The 21,029-nt window shown below is 40.8% G+C and overlaps 1 protein-coding gene across 2 annotated transcripts in view; it reads right to left on the minus strand.

The window, feature by feature from the left end:
* Nucleotides 1-12,679: 12,679 nt before the first annotated feature.
* The window catches only part of SAMD7 (sterile alpha motif domain containing 7), a 139,844-nt gene continuing 131,494 nt past the window's right edge, over nt 12,680-21,029 (minus strand). For both annotated transcript variants that reach the window (XM_085633733.1, XM_085633734.1), the window contains one exon: nt 12,680-13,340. In XM_085633733.1, coding sequence (XP_085489859.1) covers nt 13,071-13,340 — 270 coding nt within the window. In that variant the 3' untranslated portion in view covers nt 12,680-13,070. The remainder of the gene's footprint in view (nt 13,341-21,029) is intronic.

The following is a 21,029-nucleotide window of genomic DNA, read 5'->3' on the forward strand; positions in this document are numbered from 1 at the left end:
CACACATGAACAGAAATTCACAAATTCAGAAAAAGGCTCAGGCAGGACAAAAAATACTTGTAACTTGTATAAAGAAATGCAACAAGCAAACAATATGTAGAGACACCGTTACACATCAGTAATTAATTCAATTGCGTTTACGGTGCATATAAGGTCGACGACGTTTCGATCACGTAGAATCAATATTGGGATCATCATCAGGACGTAAAAACTACATGCCTGAGGGAATTTTAGCCTGAAAGACAATAGTGAAAGGTAGAGGGGTCAAAAGAAAAATGAGTAGATCAAAAAGACTTTAGAAAAAATGTTCTGTAACAAAGTGCTAGTGAAAGACAAAGGTGGTACAACTCTTCCATCCAGACGTCGTGTACTAGGTGTTGATACAATACACATGTTGGGTGAAAATTGGTAAGAAACAACAATCTCAAGGTGTAGCAATGGATCAAGACCTTAAAGTGTTACGGCATGAGTGCTACAGGTGAAATGGCAGACTTGCATACAAGTGCTATAATGGCGTGAGTTGGGATGGGCTAAGTTGTTTTTAGCATAGCTTACCAAGCATAATAGCAGGGGACAAGCAATGAGGCAATTACAATAGTGCCAGGAAGGTATTACTGCGGTCACACAGAGGTATGTTAGATCACTCGAGCGTCTTGGCACTGGTAAAAAGAAACTAATTTCAGGAATAGCCACCAAGTGTATGGTCTAAAACCAATACGGGCATGCGTTAACTCTTACCATAGCAAAGGGGGTAGGGTGGGATTGGGGCAATTCCCAATTGAGGGTACTGGTATGGAGAGGCGCGGTAACCTAGTAAGAAGAGAGAAGGCGCACAGACAGTGAGAGCGCAGAGGGGGTAGGCACGTGAAGGATAAAAACGCCAGCTGCTGAAGGGTTTACCTAATTACATGAATAGCGGCAACCAATTAGTTGCCGCTATTTTGTAATTGTAACGTACTACTACCCAAGGTCCCTGACCATTACAATTGGGTTTCCTTGTTAATTAAACACATATTCAGTAAAGCTAAGCACAAGGTTACCCATTGAGAGCTAGCACTTGGTGTACTTTCAGCTACTAGGAGGTTTTTTTGCCATCAGCTGGTGGTTCTGAGACTGGGAGTAGTGAGATCCACAGACCTGCATGCAAGATACTAATAAAATAAATAAATAAATCCATATTTGTAAAGCACGAACATCAAGGTGCTGGGGGCTGTCGTGGAGATTAAGTGAGCTATTGCCCAGAGTCACATGATTCTGAGCTGCCACTGGCGACAGGGATTGAACCGTTTGCCACTCTGGCCGCAGCACCAGACCTCTCCCTCCCTGGATAAATAACTCCAGAGCACTACCACTTTATAAGCTTCTTTGCACTGAACTGATACAACCAATAAGCACTGTCACTTTGCCTAGTGAATTTATTTTTGTGTAAACTGTCGGAGAAGATTAATGGTCCCCTGCGATATAATTTATTCTTCCTATGGTAGCTCTTATATTTATACATGATCCTGAGTAATGAGAACATGATTAAAATTAATTTTATTGTTTGTCTTAACTAGGTTATTTTTTTTCTCAGCTTATTTATTTCGCACCTTGTAGCTCGTTTTAAATAACTTTACGATAAACTAAACTTCAATGAGGGCACAAATGGAAGGTGCACTAGCGTACACAGACCTACAAATCAAGAGCGCAGCATTAATGTGGTGTAAAGGGAATAAGTCACTGGGTTGAGAGGAGGTGATTCTTCTTAGGTTTCATTAACAGCTTGATCTTTGATTTTGTTTTGGACTTTTAGTTTTAGAGATTGTAGTATTGTAATGTTTTGTGGAATCTGTGGTCCATGAGTATTCACTGTGTGGGGTGCATTACAGAAAATTGCATTGAGGGATACTCTGAATCGGTTGGTTGGTGTGCATGTTGGGTTCTTGAGGAGCAGATGTGTCAAGTGAGCTGTCACTGGAAATTGGTGTTTGTAAGAGAGAGGGAAAAAGACAGACAGGAATGGTTTGCAGTCTTTTTATTGTGTTATGAAGGTGATCCAGCTTCAGTTTGATGTCAAGCAGTTCATTTTAGGGAAGGGATAAGAGCTCCACGACATCAGGAGTTTTAAATGTTTTATTCCCGCAATGAGGCAGCAAATCCCCTGAAACGGACCACGGAGTTTATAAGATCAGTAGATATCCTTTGTCAGCAGTTGCCTCAATAATTACTTGTCAAAACTGGCCTGCCAGCCGTCAGGCTAAAATAATGCACTAAAGTAGTCTTTGTGAGCTAGTGATGTGTGTGACCATATGCATGCATTTTGACATAAGCAGGACGTCATGCAGCAACTGGGCTAATTAGTTCTATATCAATGCACTGATTTTGCCTCCAATTTCTATCATAGATAGGATCTTCATACCGCCGATATCAAATTTGAGCACTAGTTCTATGATGTCCAAGTTGTCAGTCATTAGGGTGTTTCGGATGGGGTATACCCTATTGTTAGAAATGAGGTCTATAGTTGGCAGTGGTTTGCACCCTGTCCAAGTAGGGACCCTCACTGTAGTCAGGATAAGGAAATCCCACAGCTATATTAAACCCTGCTCTCCCCCTTGGTAGCTTGGCACGAGCAGTCAAGCTTATCTCAGAGGCAATGTGTAAAACATTTGTATAAACACACACAGTAACACAGTGAAAACACTACAAAATGAGTCCACACCAGTTTAGAAAAATAGCCAGTATTTATCGGAATAAAACAAGACAAAAATTCAACATACACAAGTAAAGGTATAATTTTTCAAAGGTTCAATAAGTCTTAATCCATAGAAATCAAAGGGTGCAGGTGTTTTAGCACAAAGTACCTGAGATGCGTCAAAAACACAGACGATGCAGGCCGTAGGGGAGGTGAGGCACCTGTAAACACAGTGATGAATCGGTTTCTTTCTGCTCAGAGGAGGTGATGCGTTGATTCCGTACTGCCAGAGAAGGTGATGTGTTGGTTCCTTACTGCAGAGGAGGTGATGCGTTGTTTCTTTACTGCTAGGCAGGGGAGGTGATGCCCCCATTTTTTGCTGACAGGGGAGATGCGTCAATTCCCTGCTGAAAGGAGAGGTGATGAGTCCATTCCTTGCTGGTAGGGGAGGTGATACATCGGGGTCCAGCACAGCAGCCTCGGTTTCCTACTGCGGTGCAGTGTCAATGAAGAATTGGCACCCAGGTACAATAGGTCGAAAATTTAGACACGCTGCCTTGATGCAGCAGCAGCAAAGCAGGCGCTGCATCATTTCCACAGCCTTAAACAGGGGATGCGTCAGAGTCAGAGCGGGTTCCACGGATGTCAGTGACATGAGGATCAGGACTCACGCTGCAGCAATTTTTCAGGCGTACTGCAGGCACTGCGTCAATTCTTCGACCACACAGCGGCAATGCGGCCATCTTGGGCTGCGGTGCTTTGATAAAACAGGTGCTGGGAGGCTAAGCATGGATTTTCCTCTTAGATCACCAGATTCTACTTCCAAGGGCCCAGGAACTGGATTTGGCACCACTTGGCAAGTCAAGACTCTCAGCAGGTAGGTGAAGTCTTTGATGTCCCTGAGACATCTTAACAGGAGGCAAGCACACACAAGCCCTTGGAGAACCTGGGAAGAAGGATACAGAAAGCAAAGTCCAGTCCTTTCACTCCCAGGACAGAAGCAGCAAGCAGTAGGCCAGCACAATCAACAGGAATAGTGGCAGTCCCTCCTATGGCACCTAGCTCTTCTTCCTGGCAGAATGTCCTTTAGTCCGGAAGTGTTCTGAAGTTATGGTGTCTCAGCTCCAGTACTTATTCCAGTTTCTGCCTTTGAAGGTCGGCAAACTTCAAAGGAAAGTCTTTGTAGTGCACACAACCCTGCCTTTCCCTGACCTGGCTTCATAAACACTATAGGGCTGTTGAGACAGCTTTGTGTGAGAGCAAGAACTGCCCTTTTCAGGTGTTAGTTACAACTCCTCCCACCACTCTAGCTCAGGAAGGTCTATCAGCCTGGTGGTGGCCCATCAGGGTATGCAAGGCACACATCAGCTATCTTTGTGTCACTGTCTAGAGTGAATGTCAGCCAGCCCAGACATGGATTCTATAGATAGGTAGAGGCACAGAATGGATAAGCAAGAAAATGGCCACTTTCTAAAAGTGGCATTTTCAAACATGCAATTTAAAAACCATCATCACCAAAAGATGTACTTTGAAATTGTGAGTACAGAGATCCCAAACTCCAAATCTCTATCAGCTCTCAATGGGAAATTACACTTAAAAGATAAATCAAGGCAATCCCCATGTTACCCTTTGGGAGAGATAGGCCGTGCAAAAGTGAAAAACGAAATGAGCAGTAGTTCACTATTAGGAGATGTAAAACACAACAGTACATGTACTATCATTTAAATACACTGCACACTGCCCATGGGGCTTCCTTGGGCCTACATTAGGGCTGACTTATATGTAAAAAACGGGAACATTTGGGACTGGCAAGTTGATGCACTTGCCAGGTCGAAACGGCAGTTCAAAACTGCACACACAGACACTACAGTGGCAGGCCTGAGACACGTTTACAGGGCTACTTATGTGGGTGGCACAATCCATGCTGCAGGCCCACCAGTAGCATTTGATTTACAGGCCCTGGGCACACCTGGTGCACTTTACTAGGGACTTACTAGAAAATCAATATGCCAAACATGGTTAAACCAGTAGCCAATACCATTTACATAGGGAGCACTTGCACTTTAGCACTGGTCAGCAGTGGTAAAGTGCACACAGTCCTAAAACTAGCAAAAGCGACGTCAGAGAAATACAGGAGGAAGGCAAAAAGTTTGGGGATAACCCTGCAAAAAGGGCCAGGTCCAGTACCTAGCTTTTCTTATCATAGTGTGCTTTGTCACTTACACACTGGCCACCATAGAGGGGCTCTAGCAAAGTTGAGGCTGCCAACGGACAGAGGAAGACTGGGGCACCTACATTTTGATAACTATTACATCCGACCAGCTACATTGGCTATGTCATTGGGTGTCTGGAAGCCATTTGGAGGACTCTGCAACTATGGATCCTGCTTACCGATTGTCACAAATCGCATGCCTTTACCCCAATTAAGAACACATCTCCCTCTAACTCTCAGCTTTTGTGCATGACTGGTTGTTTTAGAAGGACTCTACCTATCACAACTAAGGATGTTCCATATGCCTCAGCTGTCCCGCTGCTGGGCTGGTGAGTGATGCATCTTCCCAGATACAGCTTAATCTCAATGCTTGGGAAGCCACCTGCATTAATATGCTTGGTGATCTCATTCAAGAGAGGCATCTTCTGTCCTTTGATAACCTTATGAATCTATTAAATATACATAGAGGGCAATTATTGGCATACACAGCATACCCTAACTCCCTACATACCTACTGAACCATAGTGTCTATGGAACCGCAAACACACATTGTCATGCAATACCTATTTACCATGGTTAGTGGGTGCAGACTGATTAGTTAATTGGCCAGTGCCATGGAGAAGCACGCTCGCACACCACTGACCGCATTGAAGGATTGGTAGGAGTTGGCAGTGGGTAGGGAATTTATTGACAAGGAATGGGACAGGATAGTAGCATATCACTCAGAAGTGTCTAGGAATGCTAGGTTCCAATTAATGCAGTTAAACATCTTGCATAGGACCCATCTGTCACCGCCTAAAATAAATGAGTATTTTCCAGAGGCAAACGCATGTTGCCCACGCTGTAATACTGTGGCACCGACCTGATGCATATGTTTTGGTCATGTCCTTCTTTACCCCACTATTGGATAGCACTCACATCACAAATTGCACAACTCGCAGGGCACATCAACCTAAACAAAGAAGTAATGCACCCTAGGCGTATTTTGCTGTTCCAAGAAATATAAACTAACAACAAAACTTCTTAATCTGGCACTTATTCTGGTGAAAAGCACCCTTTTACACTGTTGGAAGGCCAGTGACCCCTCCTACTATTAATAAATGGCATCAGGAAAAGCTGCTGTGGTGAAAGCCTGAGAGCAAAGCATTTGGAAGGAAAGAGGCCTGTGGTCTTTGCAAGCGGATATTATCGCAGGGTTGGGATGTGCTGCTGATTGAACTCCAGTCTATCACTAAAGATGAAGATGATGAATTACAAACTTAGCTACAACTCAGACCCCACTGGGTGTGGGAATGCAACTGTCATTCGGTATGTAACTGACTTTAGCATCAATACTGTTACGAAATTCAATCAGCACTTTTGGCCAGGGAGCTACCCTATGCACTGCGAATGCCTGACACTTTTGATCTTCATGCTGTCTCAGACTACCTTCACTCGCACAGTTAGATGATGTCTTGGCTGGTCACGTCTCACTCGTTGACCCCTACTGTTTGTTGCACTGAACTGGATGTATTGTCTTTGATGAACCTTTTGTCTCAAAACTGTCAGGGGATTTCCTTACACTGTCTAGTTCAGTGTTATTGTTAATATTTCTGTTCTCCATAACTGAGCATATACATGTTAGTTGAACAATGTAATGTGCCTATCCTACTCAAAAGTGTAGACTTACATGTCCCCACTATCTAAAAGGAGTGCGGAGTCAGTAAAAACATCATATACAACCATACCTTTACAACTAGACTTTACAACTGTAATAGAAATTCTACATAGTGGAGTCCTGCGCAATGAGGACAGAGATCTTCCTATGGTAAAGTATAGGGAAATTTGAAAAGTTAGGTAAAGCTTTAAAAAGTTGTAAGTTGAATGTTAATACATTTTCTAAAAGTATTTTAAATATAGATTACTTTTTGGAAAATGCTACAGCACTATTAACTAAATCTACATTGTAGATGTAACTAATTTAAGTTTAGTACATTCATTATTTTAAAGATGTATTTAAAAATAGCACATCCTTTAGTAAAATGTTTATATTTATTGATTAAATATTAAAAGTTACTAGAAGTTATATACACAATTATTTAATGTACTTTTTCTTTCACATGTTACATTTATTTTAAAATTTAAATGAGGTTATTATAATATTTCCAATAAAATAATATTTATTATAATTGTTACACTAACTGTTAGCGGCCATGGGTGTTGCTGGACATATTAAAGCTCTGAACTAAGGTACAGTAATGACTGTTTTGGGTCCTTTGTGGATTTAGTGACTATAAAAGTGCAGTTTATAACAGTTCTACTTTTTGGTGGGTGGGTGCATGTCCCTCCCCAACCTCCACCAACTGCCCCATAACCCCTCCTTATTACCCTCAAAACTCAATACTTTTGTATTAAGCATTCCTCATTTTCACAACACTCTCCTCTTCCCCCCATGTTTACTTTATATACCTACATCTGTGAAGATCTCCTCAGTCAGGGTAGAGATCTCCACACATGGAAGATGGGAGAGGCGGAGACATAGATTAGTGAATAGCATTTGTAGAACATTAACAGTGCTAATGTAGCATGCAAAATGCAGTTTCTGAAATGCACCTTTGTTCTTCTAGTCAACATTTTTACAGGGTTAAAAGTATCTTATCAGGCTCTCGTCTGAAACTTTATACATGTCAATGTCCAATTCAAAAAGTTAAAAAACAGTAGTATGGACTGTTGGGCAAAGGTGGGTCTTTCACCCTAATGAGGGCATGTATTTAATAGGGCACAATGAAAGATTTTTCATAGTATACGATGAGATCAGCCTCTAGATCAGTGTATGTCTAAAGCCATATAGAAGAAGTGCAGCCAATGACTCACACAAGTTTACACGAGAAGGAAGTCAAAAGTGATCTTTGCCATGAAAATATTCTGCAGGACAGTATCAATAGTTTTCAAACACGAAATCTAGACCTTCATTAAAATAATATATGTATTAAAGAAATAGGGGGAGATAAGTGGTATTTCCCAGATGGCGACTCATCGTCCTAGTACATATATATCGGAAAAAACTGGAGCTCTACTCCGCAGTGTGTGCTAAACCTCCTACAGGGAGAACAAGCGCAAGGCTTTTTTGTATAACCTCACCCACCAGGGTTACCCCTTGGTAGCATGCTTCATCATAGGGTTCTTCCCATTCCACTGCGGAACTGGTGTGCTGCTACCTGTGAGATATACGGGAGCATTGAAAGGTATACACCAAATGATGGTAAATAGGAGTTGGAGGGGTTTTATTGGGAATTAAAAATACCTGTTGGGTAGAAAGCTATGCTTTATTCCATTCTTAACCGGCTCTGATTAAAAAGGGAGGAAATGTAGAAGGTATGTGTGGTTTTAATGACCCTCCTTTCTACATGGTCTACATGTTTAAAGCCACCTTTCCTTGTGGCTTTCATCACGACTAAGGATTACACTCCCTGATTACACTCCTAGTCAGACTATTCAAAAACAACAAAGTGTAGCGACTTCACACACTCTGCATACACAAAAACACTTTTCACCTACTTAGTACAATATATAAAAGCAAGAAATTTGCTCCAAAGGGAGTCACACTTGTATCAAGGTCTCGCCTCGTCAAATACACCAGAGAGCGCATCAACGTTCAGGCCCTGGTGATGCGCTCTCGGGTTAATTTCCCGAGACGAGACCTTGATGCAAGTTGGACTACAGGCTGCCTTGCCATCGGAGGACGTATGGAGCAAAATTCTTGCTTTTTATATGTATTACAGAACATAATACTAAGTAGGAGAAAAGTGTATTTGAGCATGCAGAGTGTTTAAAGGGGTAACCTTGCTGGGTGAGGGTTATACAAAAAAAGTCTTGCACTTTTTTTGTCTAAGAGGCACAACAGATTGGGTTGCTGGTGTTATGATGGTGTGTGTTTTCCATTTAGAATGTTGCTTGTTATTAATTCTCATCAATGCTGTTTTTGAGCACAGGCTGGACAAGTATTTTTTGACTTGGATGTGTGAGATACAGAGCTTTGTTTGTGGTGTCAATGCTCAAAACAACCGCTGACTGATTCGTTTTGAAATTGGCTAGGGTAGACTTGCTTGGCTCAACCAATTACACTACTAGGACAACACTTGTAATATAAGACTACGACGGAACAATATGGCAGCCATCATATTCTGTTTGCCATTCTGTAAACACCGCTAATCTTAGTTTTTTGGCATAACATTATGGCTGTCACCATACTTGGTTTCTTTGTCATAGAATTGTTTATTACCAGCACTCGTAATTTTCAGATAACAATCATGTAAATTTGTATATTGATTTAATTGTGTTAACAATAGAGAGGTCGGGCAATGAAGTTCATGGATAGTTAAGTATGATATAAATGAAAAAAAAGAATGTTGTTGGATAAGTTCATCTGTAAGTTTTTTATGGTACATAAAAGGAATGATCTTCTTTATACATACATCAGTGCTACATACTCTGAATATGAGACTCTTGAATATTAGCACATCAGTAATTATTGATAATGGGTAAAAATTTCATGTTTTGAATTTAAATTGTTAGAATTGAGCATTTTATTAGCATAGTGTACATTAATTGGTTAATTAGGTATCACCTGTGTCTCCTGTGCCATAGATAACTAACTAGCTAGCCCCTATATGATAGGTTATCGAGTGTGTCACTGTATTGATATAATTCAATACAGTGGCATTACAACTGCCTAAGAGACAATGTGGATTAAAAAAATGTAGGAGGCTAAGCTGCTATAACGTAAATAATAGACCATAAAGGTTACAAAGTGCAGGTGATTATTTATTTTTTCTGTACAATGCCTAATGGTTTTTAATGATCTCATATTTTCGAAATAATGAAATGTGTGTATTCTCGCTTTTTGTTCTTGCCAATTCTTTCCTTTTTCTTTATTTGTGATAGGTATGTGATATTTCTGTATACATTTGGAGTCATTTGTTTGTAATTAGAGAAGGTTACTTAATGTACAATAATTTGTAGTATTCTTTCATCAGTGTATTCAAATATCCTGGTTACACCATTTGGGGTAAAATGGTTACACATGTTTTGTGTCTCTATTTTACATTGCCTTTCTCAAGGTATGGATATGTAGTTTTAACTTTGCATTAATATATATTTTCTTGTAGTTTTTACAGCCCAGAGGAAGCTCTCTGGTGAAGTCTGTAATGTCCTGCTGAATATTTTTTATTGAACAAGCTAATAAAGTTTGTATGGATAACAGTCTATTTGGGAAGGATTGTCTTTCTTGAATGACATATTGGACAATCACAGTAGAATTGACCTTAAATTATTTTGGTTGGTGCTTCTCTGGTTTGTGTTGTTTTAAATTATATGGCTGTGATTGGGGATCTCTTTGTATGGTGCAGGAGATTAAGCACTAGACCCTTCTCATTTTCCAGAACCTTTAATGTCCATTTAACACACACATTTGAAAACCTCCTCTACTATCTCTCACACTACAAAAGTACTTATTTTTTTCTGTGTGAGTGGTGTTTTGTAATAGTGCCCCTGAAGGTTGGAGACTGCCATAGGCAACAATGTCTGACTCTAGCTCATGGATGTTAATTCCCCAAATTGTCAGGCGTAGTTGAACTGACATCACACTCAGTTTAACTCCCATTGACATAAGAGGGTTGCCCTCTTGCCTCAAGCTTTGGCTTTGTACATCCTCCTATTTGTTGCTAAGGGACAAGGCTTATGGCAAGGTGGAGAAAATGTAGAAAGTAAATAGGGATCTTAATGATCTTCTTAGTTGCTTCTCCTGACTCTGTCCTAATGACCCTGGAGGCAAGGGTTATCCAGAGCACTGCTAGGGGTTACCAGACAGTAAACCATTGGGTGCATATGCTAACTGGTGACCCATAATTGTTCGGCACGCTTTGGCTATTCCATAGGATGGTCAATGTATTTCAGACTTGAGGCCATCATTCATAGTAGTATCCATATTCTCCCCCCCCAGTGATTCATATGAAAAACAAATGTAGTGTCCTGCTAGAAGAAGGGCAGCTGGCAAGATTTTAAACAAGGGCAAACTCAATTCCAAAATGTGCTTTTCCTTTGGAATGTCTTCCACTAAAATTGTAGTCAATGCGACAAGATAGCCAGTGAAGTTGTATGTACAGACAGGTACTTAATTTAGCAGATGTTCCATGGACAGCTTATAACCCTGGAGCGAGCTGCATGGCAACTCTTACCTCATTGTTTGGCTGACTTTTTTAATTGTCTTCAAGAAGATGTTGCTCTTTTCTAAAAAATAGTTTTAACTGAGACCGTTGATATTAACATATACATAGAGTTATGTGCCTTATTTGCATGTGACTTTGTATCATGAAAAACAAGACAAATGCATTTTGTAATGTGCGCCAACATCTTTTCTCTTTTTATTGGTCTCTGTTAAGGCTGAGTATTAGTCCATTTGCCTAACTTGTTTCTAGAAAGAGTTTTGAAATAATGTGATATTGATTTAGCATGTAATATGTGTTTTTTGTAAGTGGGTTTATTGAACATGGTGTACTACTATATATATGGTATACTAATACATCTCCAGAAAGACAACTATGAACAAAGTATTTTTCTTTTCTGTCCAAAAGGATATTGGAGGAGATATTGCCAAATGGTTAAACTGCAGACTGTGAGAGCTGGAAAACATTACCTAAAATGTCTTCCACTCTTAACAAAACTGGAATAATCTTAGGCAAACCATAGTGCTTCATTCGAACAAAATGTCCTTGACTCTCAAATACAGGTGTCTAGTATTAGTTCAATTCAGATTGTAAACTTTAGAAAACACACAATCCCTTTTCACTTGTATATGTTGTAAAAGACTGTAATGTTGCACCACATATAATAATATTTATATAGTGTGTATTACGCTGTGAACAGTCTCGAGGCTCACATATGGCAGCATCTTCATATCAGTTTGTACAGAGCGGGTGCTCCTGTAAGGCAAGGTGGCTTCACCTGGTGGTGCCAAATAATGAGGAATACGGTCAATCCAGTAGAAATATGGTATTTTGGCAGAAGTGTTGCCTGTCCTTCAATCTTTGTAATATTGTATTTGTACATATTTACAGCTTGACTTAGAGTTCGGCGGACGGATATTCCATCCCAAATATGATAAATTTCCTTTATTACCAATGCCATAGGATATAATCAATGTAATAAGGTGGACAGGATATCTGTCATATTTGTGACGGAGTAGCCCATATGCTGAAGTCTACATTCGGCCATTATTTTAAAAGAAATGTCCCCCAATGCCATAGCGTACTAAATTGAAACATTTTCTAATGTTAAAGAAACTGATTATTTTATTTACATGTCAGTTCTTTTGGTGGCTTAGATCGTATTTTGGCCCTTAGGTCAATGCCAAACCCATGAAAAAGCTCTGCCTCATTTTCTCACTATGAATTTGTGAATTTGTTGTTTGGTCATCTCTGTGGAGATACACTGAGGAGATAGAGAACAATAAGAGGGAAAATACAGATTTGCAATTAAGAAAACACTCAAAGAGGAGATACAGTGCTAATGGAAGTGTTAATGGAAGTATTGGACCCTTTATCCTAAAGGTATACACTTATAGCAAGATGCATGTATTTTTTATCTAGTAGCTTAAGTCAGTTTTGTTGATTTTAGTATTTGGAATACAGACAATTCAACCTTTGTAGGAAGACATAACGGGACAATAAAAAGGAGGCAGTACATTAAAGTAAGCAGAACAAGTCGTTTTGAAGAGATACAAAGATACAAATCTATGTATAAAATTTCTTTCAGTTTTTTAATCTGAAAACGAAAAGTGCTGGAAAGTTCCTTATACTGTGCCCACACATCAAACAAATACACGTGTTCTTCACCAAATCACATCATAGTTAAACACTCAGTATATGACTTGTGCATTTATAGAAACACATTTTACTCATCTAACTACTTTTTATTGAAACATATTTTTTCTTATTACAGTTTTGTGTGTGTGTGTGTGTGTTAATTCAATCTTTCAAATTCAACCCACCATTTCTTTCTCAATGACCAGATTTCAACATGTAGCAAATATTTCCATTGTTAACATTTTACATATATTTTATATTTGTTTTATTTTATGTGTTTTATATTTCGCATGTGTGCTGCCTTGCAGCTACTTTGAAGTGCTGGATCCAGAATTTAGCCCACCCATCAGCTCTTTAGAAAGTTCATTTGAAAGTCGGCTTGGGAGGCAGTCAAGTCGCATTGATTATCCTTTGCTTGTGAGGTTATGACTTCACTTTGTTTACAAAGATCTGGCTCTTGGGTACCAGGACTCCCAAGCATACTATTTACATCAGTGCCATTTATTGGAGAGGTCAGTTCTGCCGGTTGATCAGTGGCTTTGCCTGAGGAGGATTGAAGTGGTAGGGGAAGAGGAAGGTTCATCATGTAGAACACATTACCCAAACGCCGGGATACCTTTGAAGAAAGAAAACATATCTATATTTTTATTATTTCACAACAAAATGTAGTTCTATGATTCAATAACTGTACAACGACTTCAACAATAATTGTTTACAGTCTCATCATTTGATTCCAAGTTTTACAACTTTTCAGGTATCCCCAATATCATCTCAGAAATGTAATTCAGCAGAGCTAGCCCTGGAGTTTTGCAGCACTAGCCCGAAAATTCTCAAAGGCTTTCCAATGCATTTCCCCCTTTTTACAACATGCACACGTGTATTGATACACACAGACACACGCAGACCCCCCCAATTTTCACCTAGTATAAATCTCATGTATAATCAAACTTTATTCGGCCACAAAGACCATAAAAGCATGATAAAATCACAATTAAAACCATCATTCTTAAATGAATACTAGAGATTCGATCTCACTAAAAGTGAAAACATTATAAAATAAACCGCATGTTACCTTGTGAAGAACATATAAAATGTGCACTGTCATTGCATAAAAAAACGTGCTGCTTTGATTTTTTTTTAAAGGTAGAGTTCTTGGTGTTAAAACTGAGGGGTGGCACTCCAAAGCATTATCTTTTGAAAAACAGAACAAAATAAACAGTGCATTTTGTTTACTAAGTAACAACACAAAGAAGGCTGCTAATAAGGGGCTTATATATTTCTCAGTAGCTGCCCCTGACATGGTGGCAACAATCAAGCTGCGATTAAATGGTCTCCTTGGATGAAAGAATATTGATGCCCCTTTATCTTCTGCCATCTCAGACATTTGTGTAGGTGTGACAGGTAATGGGACTGGTCCTAGTCTTTAATGTTTACGCTTAAAATGTTCTCTAGAATCATTAGAGGCAGAACTGGTTTGCAAAATAGCTAGTACAAAGCAATTCAGTGGCACTTTTTAAAAGTTGTATGAAGTGCTGTGTCTTTTAGTGGACATAGTCTAAGATAAACATTGAGAAAGCCAATAGCTCTGGCTATAAGTTGCAAAAGCATACAAACAGAGGGATGCACAAATATGCATAGCCTGCTTATGCCATGTATTTATACTCTCTGCCTTTGTAAGAGTCTTGTATATCTTTTCTGTATTTTGAATCCAAAGAAGCTCACCTAGGTGCATCAAGTAAGGAGTTGCAGGTAAACTGAGGGTCGAGAGAGCAGTCTCTGTGAAAGATTGAGAGTGTGGTTTGCAGTCAGAGCGTGTGGATTGTTATCATGACATGCATGTTATTCAACTTTAGGTTGCTATAAAGCAATTCATCGTGGGAAGTAGATAAGGGTGTGCCCTGTTTTTAATGATACAACAATTGTTCATTGACAGTTCGGATTGCCTTTATTTCAGATTAATCTGGATGTAAATCGGCTGGTAAAAAAAATATGTGTATGTGTGTGTGCGTAAATACACACACACACATATTGCACAGTGGCGGTTGCCACTGTTTATAGTTAGAACCTAGTTATCATTGGAAATGGATTATTTTGCTAATAACTTCGCCACTGTTTGACAAATCTTCACAAAACTTTCCCCAAAAAGTTCATCCACCTCTGCTCTTCCCTGGAAAGTTTTGGGGTTGTCCGTCAAGTGGGGGCAAAGAAAAAGGAAAGGGAGGGGTCAAAACGCAATTTCCCCATTAAATTTCCACTGGGATATTCGAACAGCACTACAGCCAAAATGGCTGAATTGATTCATAACACATTTGGCAGAAAGCTAGATCTTCACACAGAAAGTGTGCTTAATGTCATTTTGGTGTAAATCTGTTCAGTATTTTATGAGAAATGAAGGTTCAAAACGTATAGGTAGGTGGATGGTTGGGTTCACAGGAAGCTTGCGGGAGTCCAGCAGGTACACAGCTTTAAAAAAATAGAGCGATCTGGTTGGCAGAGAGGGCTTTTTTCCTGTTGGTCGACTTGCACTGTGGGAGTGAGAAGCTCCCGCGAGTCCTCCCTAAGATCACATTCTTATTGGCTGCTGCAACCTGAACAAAAAAAGGTTGCTGCTGCTATTGACGGACTCGGGGACTCACTCCCTGAGTCCTGAAAATAAACATAAAATTACGTATAAGGAGGGAGCTTAGGTGTAATCTGACACCCTGGACCTTGTGGGAGAAGTCTCAAAACGACCTACCCGAGGTCAAATAAACCTGTTTGAGGCGCCGTGTTCCAGCAGAAGTCTTGTGAAAGCCAGCAGTGGCTCCTAGATTCTGCTGGAGTCCCACTGGAACTAGCATGGCCCATGGCTCCTGTGAAAGTTCCGCCAAATCAGGAATACAATTTTAAAAAAGGGGGGTGTTGGTCTCATTGAGATTGGGACAGGGTTAACCACCCATGGGGGGTTGGTGCAGGGCCTGGATGCAGTCCATGACCTGCAGCCAACTCCATGCCACACACCTCCCACAGTGGGTGTGGGCACAGGGCCTGCGGCCAATCCCGTGCTGCGCACAGCTGAAGAATTTGCGTGGTGGGGTGGTTGGCTGACCTATGGTGGATAGACGAAGGGCCTGGTCTGCATGGCCAGGCCTTGAGGCCAACTCCATACCACCCATGGCCAAAGGCCATGAATAACGAGGGCTTGCAAAGTTAGGGATCTTAATAAAATCTTACTTTGTTAAAAACAAAAAGACATAGTTAGGTATGGAAATAATTTCTTACTTCACCCTAAGAAAACAAAGGTTAAAGTGAAGCTATAGTTAGGTGAAAATTTCAGTTACAACTTAGCATTTTAAACTTATTAGAGTTTAGGGGTTTCTACGGAATAGATGTGACTTTTTTCAGAGTCTGCTTCTTTTAAAAAAAAAAAGCTGTATGTGGGACATTTACCCTCTCTTTAAAATCACAATAAAAATGTATATATATATAACTATAATATATATGAACACATATTGGGTGTTTTTTATGTTGAGGGATAGGATTAAAGGTTTCTTGGGGGACTGGGGGCTACATCTATTTAGAAATTTGAAAAGAAGATGAAAAAACTTAAGGATTTAGAAGTAAATATTAAAAGTAACAAGCATTTGCAAAGTCAATATGTCTCGCCTATGCAAGAGCTATTGACCGTTTGATTTAGCCATGTTGTACACCAGCGTGCCTGCTGTTCAGCAAGGCTGAAAGCTAGTAGCATAGAGGCGAGTGTCGTGGAGTGTCATAGAGTGGAGTGGAGTGGAGTAGAGTGGAGTATTGTGTAGTGGCATATAGTGGAGTGTTGTGAAATGTTATGAAATGGTGCAGCGTGGAGTAGCTTAGAATTTCATGGAGTGTTTTGTGGAGGGAGCAGAGTGTCGTAGAGTGGAAGGGCGTAGAGTGGAGAGGCGTAAAGTGTCATGGAGTGGAGCAGAATGTCGTAAAGTGGAGTGTCATAGTGTATCATAGAGTTTTGTAGAGTAGAGTGGAGTGGCTTAGTGTGGAGTAAAGTGGCATGGAGTGGCATAGAGGGGGTTGCATATAGGGGAGTAGAGTGTTGTAGAGTAGAGTGGAGTGGCATAGAGTGGGGTAGAGTGTCGTAGAGTGGAGTGGAATAGAGTGGAGGGGCATAGAGTGTCGTGGAATAGAATGGCATGGAGTGGTGTAGAGTGTCGTGGAGTGGAGTGGCATATAGTGCCGTAGAATGGAGTAGCATAGAGTGTCATAGAGTGGAGTGGCATAGAGTGGAATAGAGTGTTGTAGAGTGGAGTGGCACAGAGTGGAGTAGAGTGTCGTAGAGTAGTGTGTCATAGGCACATATCTAGAGTAGAGTGGAGTAGTGTGTTGTAGAGTAGAGTGGAGTAAAGTGGCGTGGAGTGGCATAGAGGGAGTTGCATTAGGTGTTGTAGAGTGGCAGAGAGTGAAGTAATGTCATAGAGTGGAGTAGATGTTTTAGTGTGTCATAGAGTTTCGTAGAGTGAAGTGACAGAGTGGAGTGGCATAGAGCGAAGTAGAATGGAGTGGAGCAGAGGGGCGCAGAGTGTTGAATAGTGGTGAGAAGTGTCATATAGTGCAGGGGCATAGAGTGTAGGGGTATATAATGGAGTGTTGTGGACTGGAGTAAAGTGTCATAGAGTGGAGTGCCGTGGAGTGGAGTGCCTTGGAGGGGAGTAATGTGTCATAGACTGGAGTGTCCTAGAGTGGATTGGAGTATTGTAAAGTGGATTAGAAAGTTGTGGCGTAGAGTGGAGGGGCGGACACTGGAGCTGCATGTCGTAGAGTAGAGTGGTGAGTCGTAGAGAGGTGTGTTATACAGTGTCGTAGAGTAGAGGGGTGTAGATTGGTATGTCGAGAGTGGAGTAGCATGTCATAGAGCAGCATAGAGTGGAGTGGTGTATCATAGAGTCGAGGGCCGTAGAATGGAGTGGCATGGAGTTGAGTGAAGTGACGTGGCATATTGTAGAGTGGAGTGGTGTATCTCAGAGTGGCATAGGGTGGAGTAGAGTAGAGGGGCATGGAGTAGAGTAGATAATGGAGTAGAGTGGTGTAGAGTGGAGGGACATAGAGTAGAGAGTAAAGTAGAGTATCATAGAGTGGAGCGAAGAGACATAGAGTGGTGTAGAGTTGAGTTGCGTAGTACGGTGTATGCCTGGTATGGTGGCGCACTGCATTACAGACGACAGATTTTCTGTTGAAATTACCATTACATTTGCACTTGTAGTTTTGAGACTTGTAGTTCTATATTTGTGACTTGAAAATCAAGTTTAAAAGTGAGAGAGTGCACAGAATAAACACTAATGTAAATGCTACTCACAGAGGTGTGACACCTGCTGTCACTAGTGAATGTTTCAGCCAGAAACAGTTTGCATGCTGGCTGTGTAAAAAGCATACTTCCAATGGGATCAGCAAAACATGTAAGAATGCAAAGTGGTGTTGACTTAAAAGCAGGGCGTGGTTGAAGGTGTCACACATGACATGGCAGTGGCTTCTCTGCAGACATTCTGCATATTTTCATAGAGCAGCAGCACTGACATCCATCATTTCAGTATGTAGCCCTGTGTTACTTTTTTGTTTATTTTTTTAACTTTTTGACTAGGACATCAGGCATCTGTTTCTTGGACTTTTCAGTAGTTTTCCACTCTCACACGCCAAAGCATATTTAAATACACAATATTAAACACACTGAATTCCATATGTTTGTTTTTTGTTCTGTGAGTTTCGCCCAGGTAAACTTTGACAAGTACTACCTGCTGAAATCTGTATGATAATTATCACATAAATAAGACCTGTGTTCCTTGCTCAAACTTCAGTTTGCACTACGATAGGAATTCAACTCTAAACTTGTAATCAGAGCAACAAAATAAAACCAGATGTCTGTAGCTCTTACAGTTTTTGAGTAATGACCTTTCACAGGCACATCTATACTCCAAAAGTATTTACCATGCCTGTTTGTGATCATAAGGCAAAACATTAGACTGAAATTTCAGGTTTACTTTTGTGTCCATTTCGCTCCCTTTATGGGACTGATTGGAAGTCAGCAGGAGCAGTAACCTTTAAGAGGGTTTGTACTTCAGCCAATTGCAGTTGGCCCTATGTAATGCCAGTGGCAGCCGACACATTTATACAGTGGTGGGTGGGTGGAGAGGGTGTGGGGGGAGAGTACAGGGGGCGGTGGGAATAATACATTAAAAAAAAATAAAAACGTGCCTGATTCTGCTTCTGCCGCCTCGCGCCTCGGTGCTCCTTTTCTTCCTGGTCCCAGCAGCCCCAGGGACAGCATCAGAGACTTCCTGTGCAATCCCATCACTGCTCTCATGTAGCATGAGAGCAGTACGGGGCTTGGCCTGAGCGGGCTTGTTTAATGCTCACTCAGGCAATACAGCTGGGTTGGAGAAACCTAAGTGCGCCTAGGACAGCCGGCCAAACTGACATGCGCACTTAAAAGTGCACCAACCACTCCTCCTCCCTTCCATGGCCCGGCCACAACCTGCACACGCAGGCTCAGTCAGTAGCTGAAAAATAAAACCATAATAATTATTATTTTTTTTTCAGCTGCTGGTTCTGTGCCAGTGGGGCGACGCTCCTTTGCCATTGCGGAGGAGCCGCCGCTGGTTAATGCACCCAGGATTACGGGTGCAAGAACACTGGATGATTTGAACAGGTGCCGAAACACACCTAGGAAAATCCTATGCAGGACTGGGCAGCGGCACCTGTCTCAACCATCGCCACCTTGGGAGCATGGAATTGGAATGCTCCCCCATCTGTCCCAAAGCCTGCCCTGTCCTCAGACACCAATGATATGGGACCTGATTCACAAAGAGTATGAGTACACTGTGAGATATTTGCCCCAGTGAAATTGCTCCTATGCCCTGATCATTTTCTTAAAGAATTCGTGGAGTACTCGTTGAAAAGTACCACCATTGTAGTTTTCCAGGAGGATTGACATGTTTAAGATATACAGATGTGTTACACAAACGTAGGTGCCATTTTTAGCTTTTAGCTTTTATTTCGTTTCTCCACAAAAGGATTCTAAGCCAGTCTTTGGCTCCTGGCACTTATTATTTATTTTTGTATTTATTTCTATAATTTGTATTAATTTAAGACACAGAAAATGACAGTAGGTTATAAAATAAACATGGTATAGTGAGTGTACAAGCAACAACTGTATAGATTTCTTCTAATCACCATGAATATTACTATGGGAAATATAGAGATAACAAATTAATTCCTGGAGCAATACAACTATGTCAAACACACACAAGGTGATGAGAGTAATGCTTTCAATAGGCCTAACCACCCACTGGCTATAACTCAATGTAGCATTCCAACCCATTATTCTTTTGGCCATCATGCCACCTCATATTAGCCCCAGCCATATGAAAATCAGCCTCAACCCTGCTCCAAAGGGAACATTCCAGCCTAACCTGCCACACCAGGTCCTGTCTGAACTGGAACACAAGCAAACCAAGACTGGTCCTAGGTTGCTTGTGTTCCACTTTGGTAATAACCTGGCCTGGCAGTTCGGGCCGGACTGTTCCCATGAGGAGCAGGGTCAAGGCTGATTTGCATATGGCTGGGTTCAAACTGGGGTGGCATGGTAAGCAAAGGAACAATGGTTTGGTATGCTACCTGGAGCGATTGTCAGTGGTTAGACAAGTTGCAAACATTCTTCTCATAACTTTTTGTGTGTTTCCAATAAAACTATATGCATATTGTTTCACTTTCTCATGATAGCTTCCGTATTTTGGTATCCAGGAGTGAATCAACTTTTAAGATGGCCATTTTAGTGCTAACTAGGATATGTTTACAGTGTAAGGGATTGATTTTGTGCATGGAGAGATACTAGATTAAATTACCAACTAGCAGAATCAAATTTTCTATTTCCAACCACAGTTGGTGGTAATCTCCTTTCTGATTCAGCTACAAAGTGCCTTGTTTACAAGGAAGGCTGATTGATAAGTCCAAAAATTATCTAACTCAACTCCGCCCAGCTATGTTGGCAGTCTTAGTTTCTTTAGGGAAATTTTATATTGTTTGTTCTTCCACAGAAATGTAGTAAATATTCCGTCTAGTTTACTCAGGCAGTCATTTGATAGAGTAAGTGGATCATACTTAACAGATAGTTGACAAGAAGTGTTATCATTTTTAATATTTCAAGCTTTTCCCACCATGATAAAAATGTTGGCGACCAGCTTTCTGAAAGATTTGTGATTTTTTTAATTGTCAAGATTTCTTTATGTCTAATGGTATCTAGGAGGCTGTTCGTGAATTCTATACCTACATATTTCATGTGTTT

This window comes from Triturus cristatus, chromosome 11 (genome assembly GCF_964204655.1).
Source record: "Triturus cristatus chromosome 11, aTriCri1.1, whole genome shotgun sequence".
In the NCBI taxonomy this organism is placed as follows: domain Eukaryota; kingdom Metazoa; phylum Chordata; class Amphibia; order Caudata; family Salamandridae; genus Triturus; species Triturus cristatus.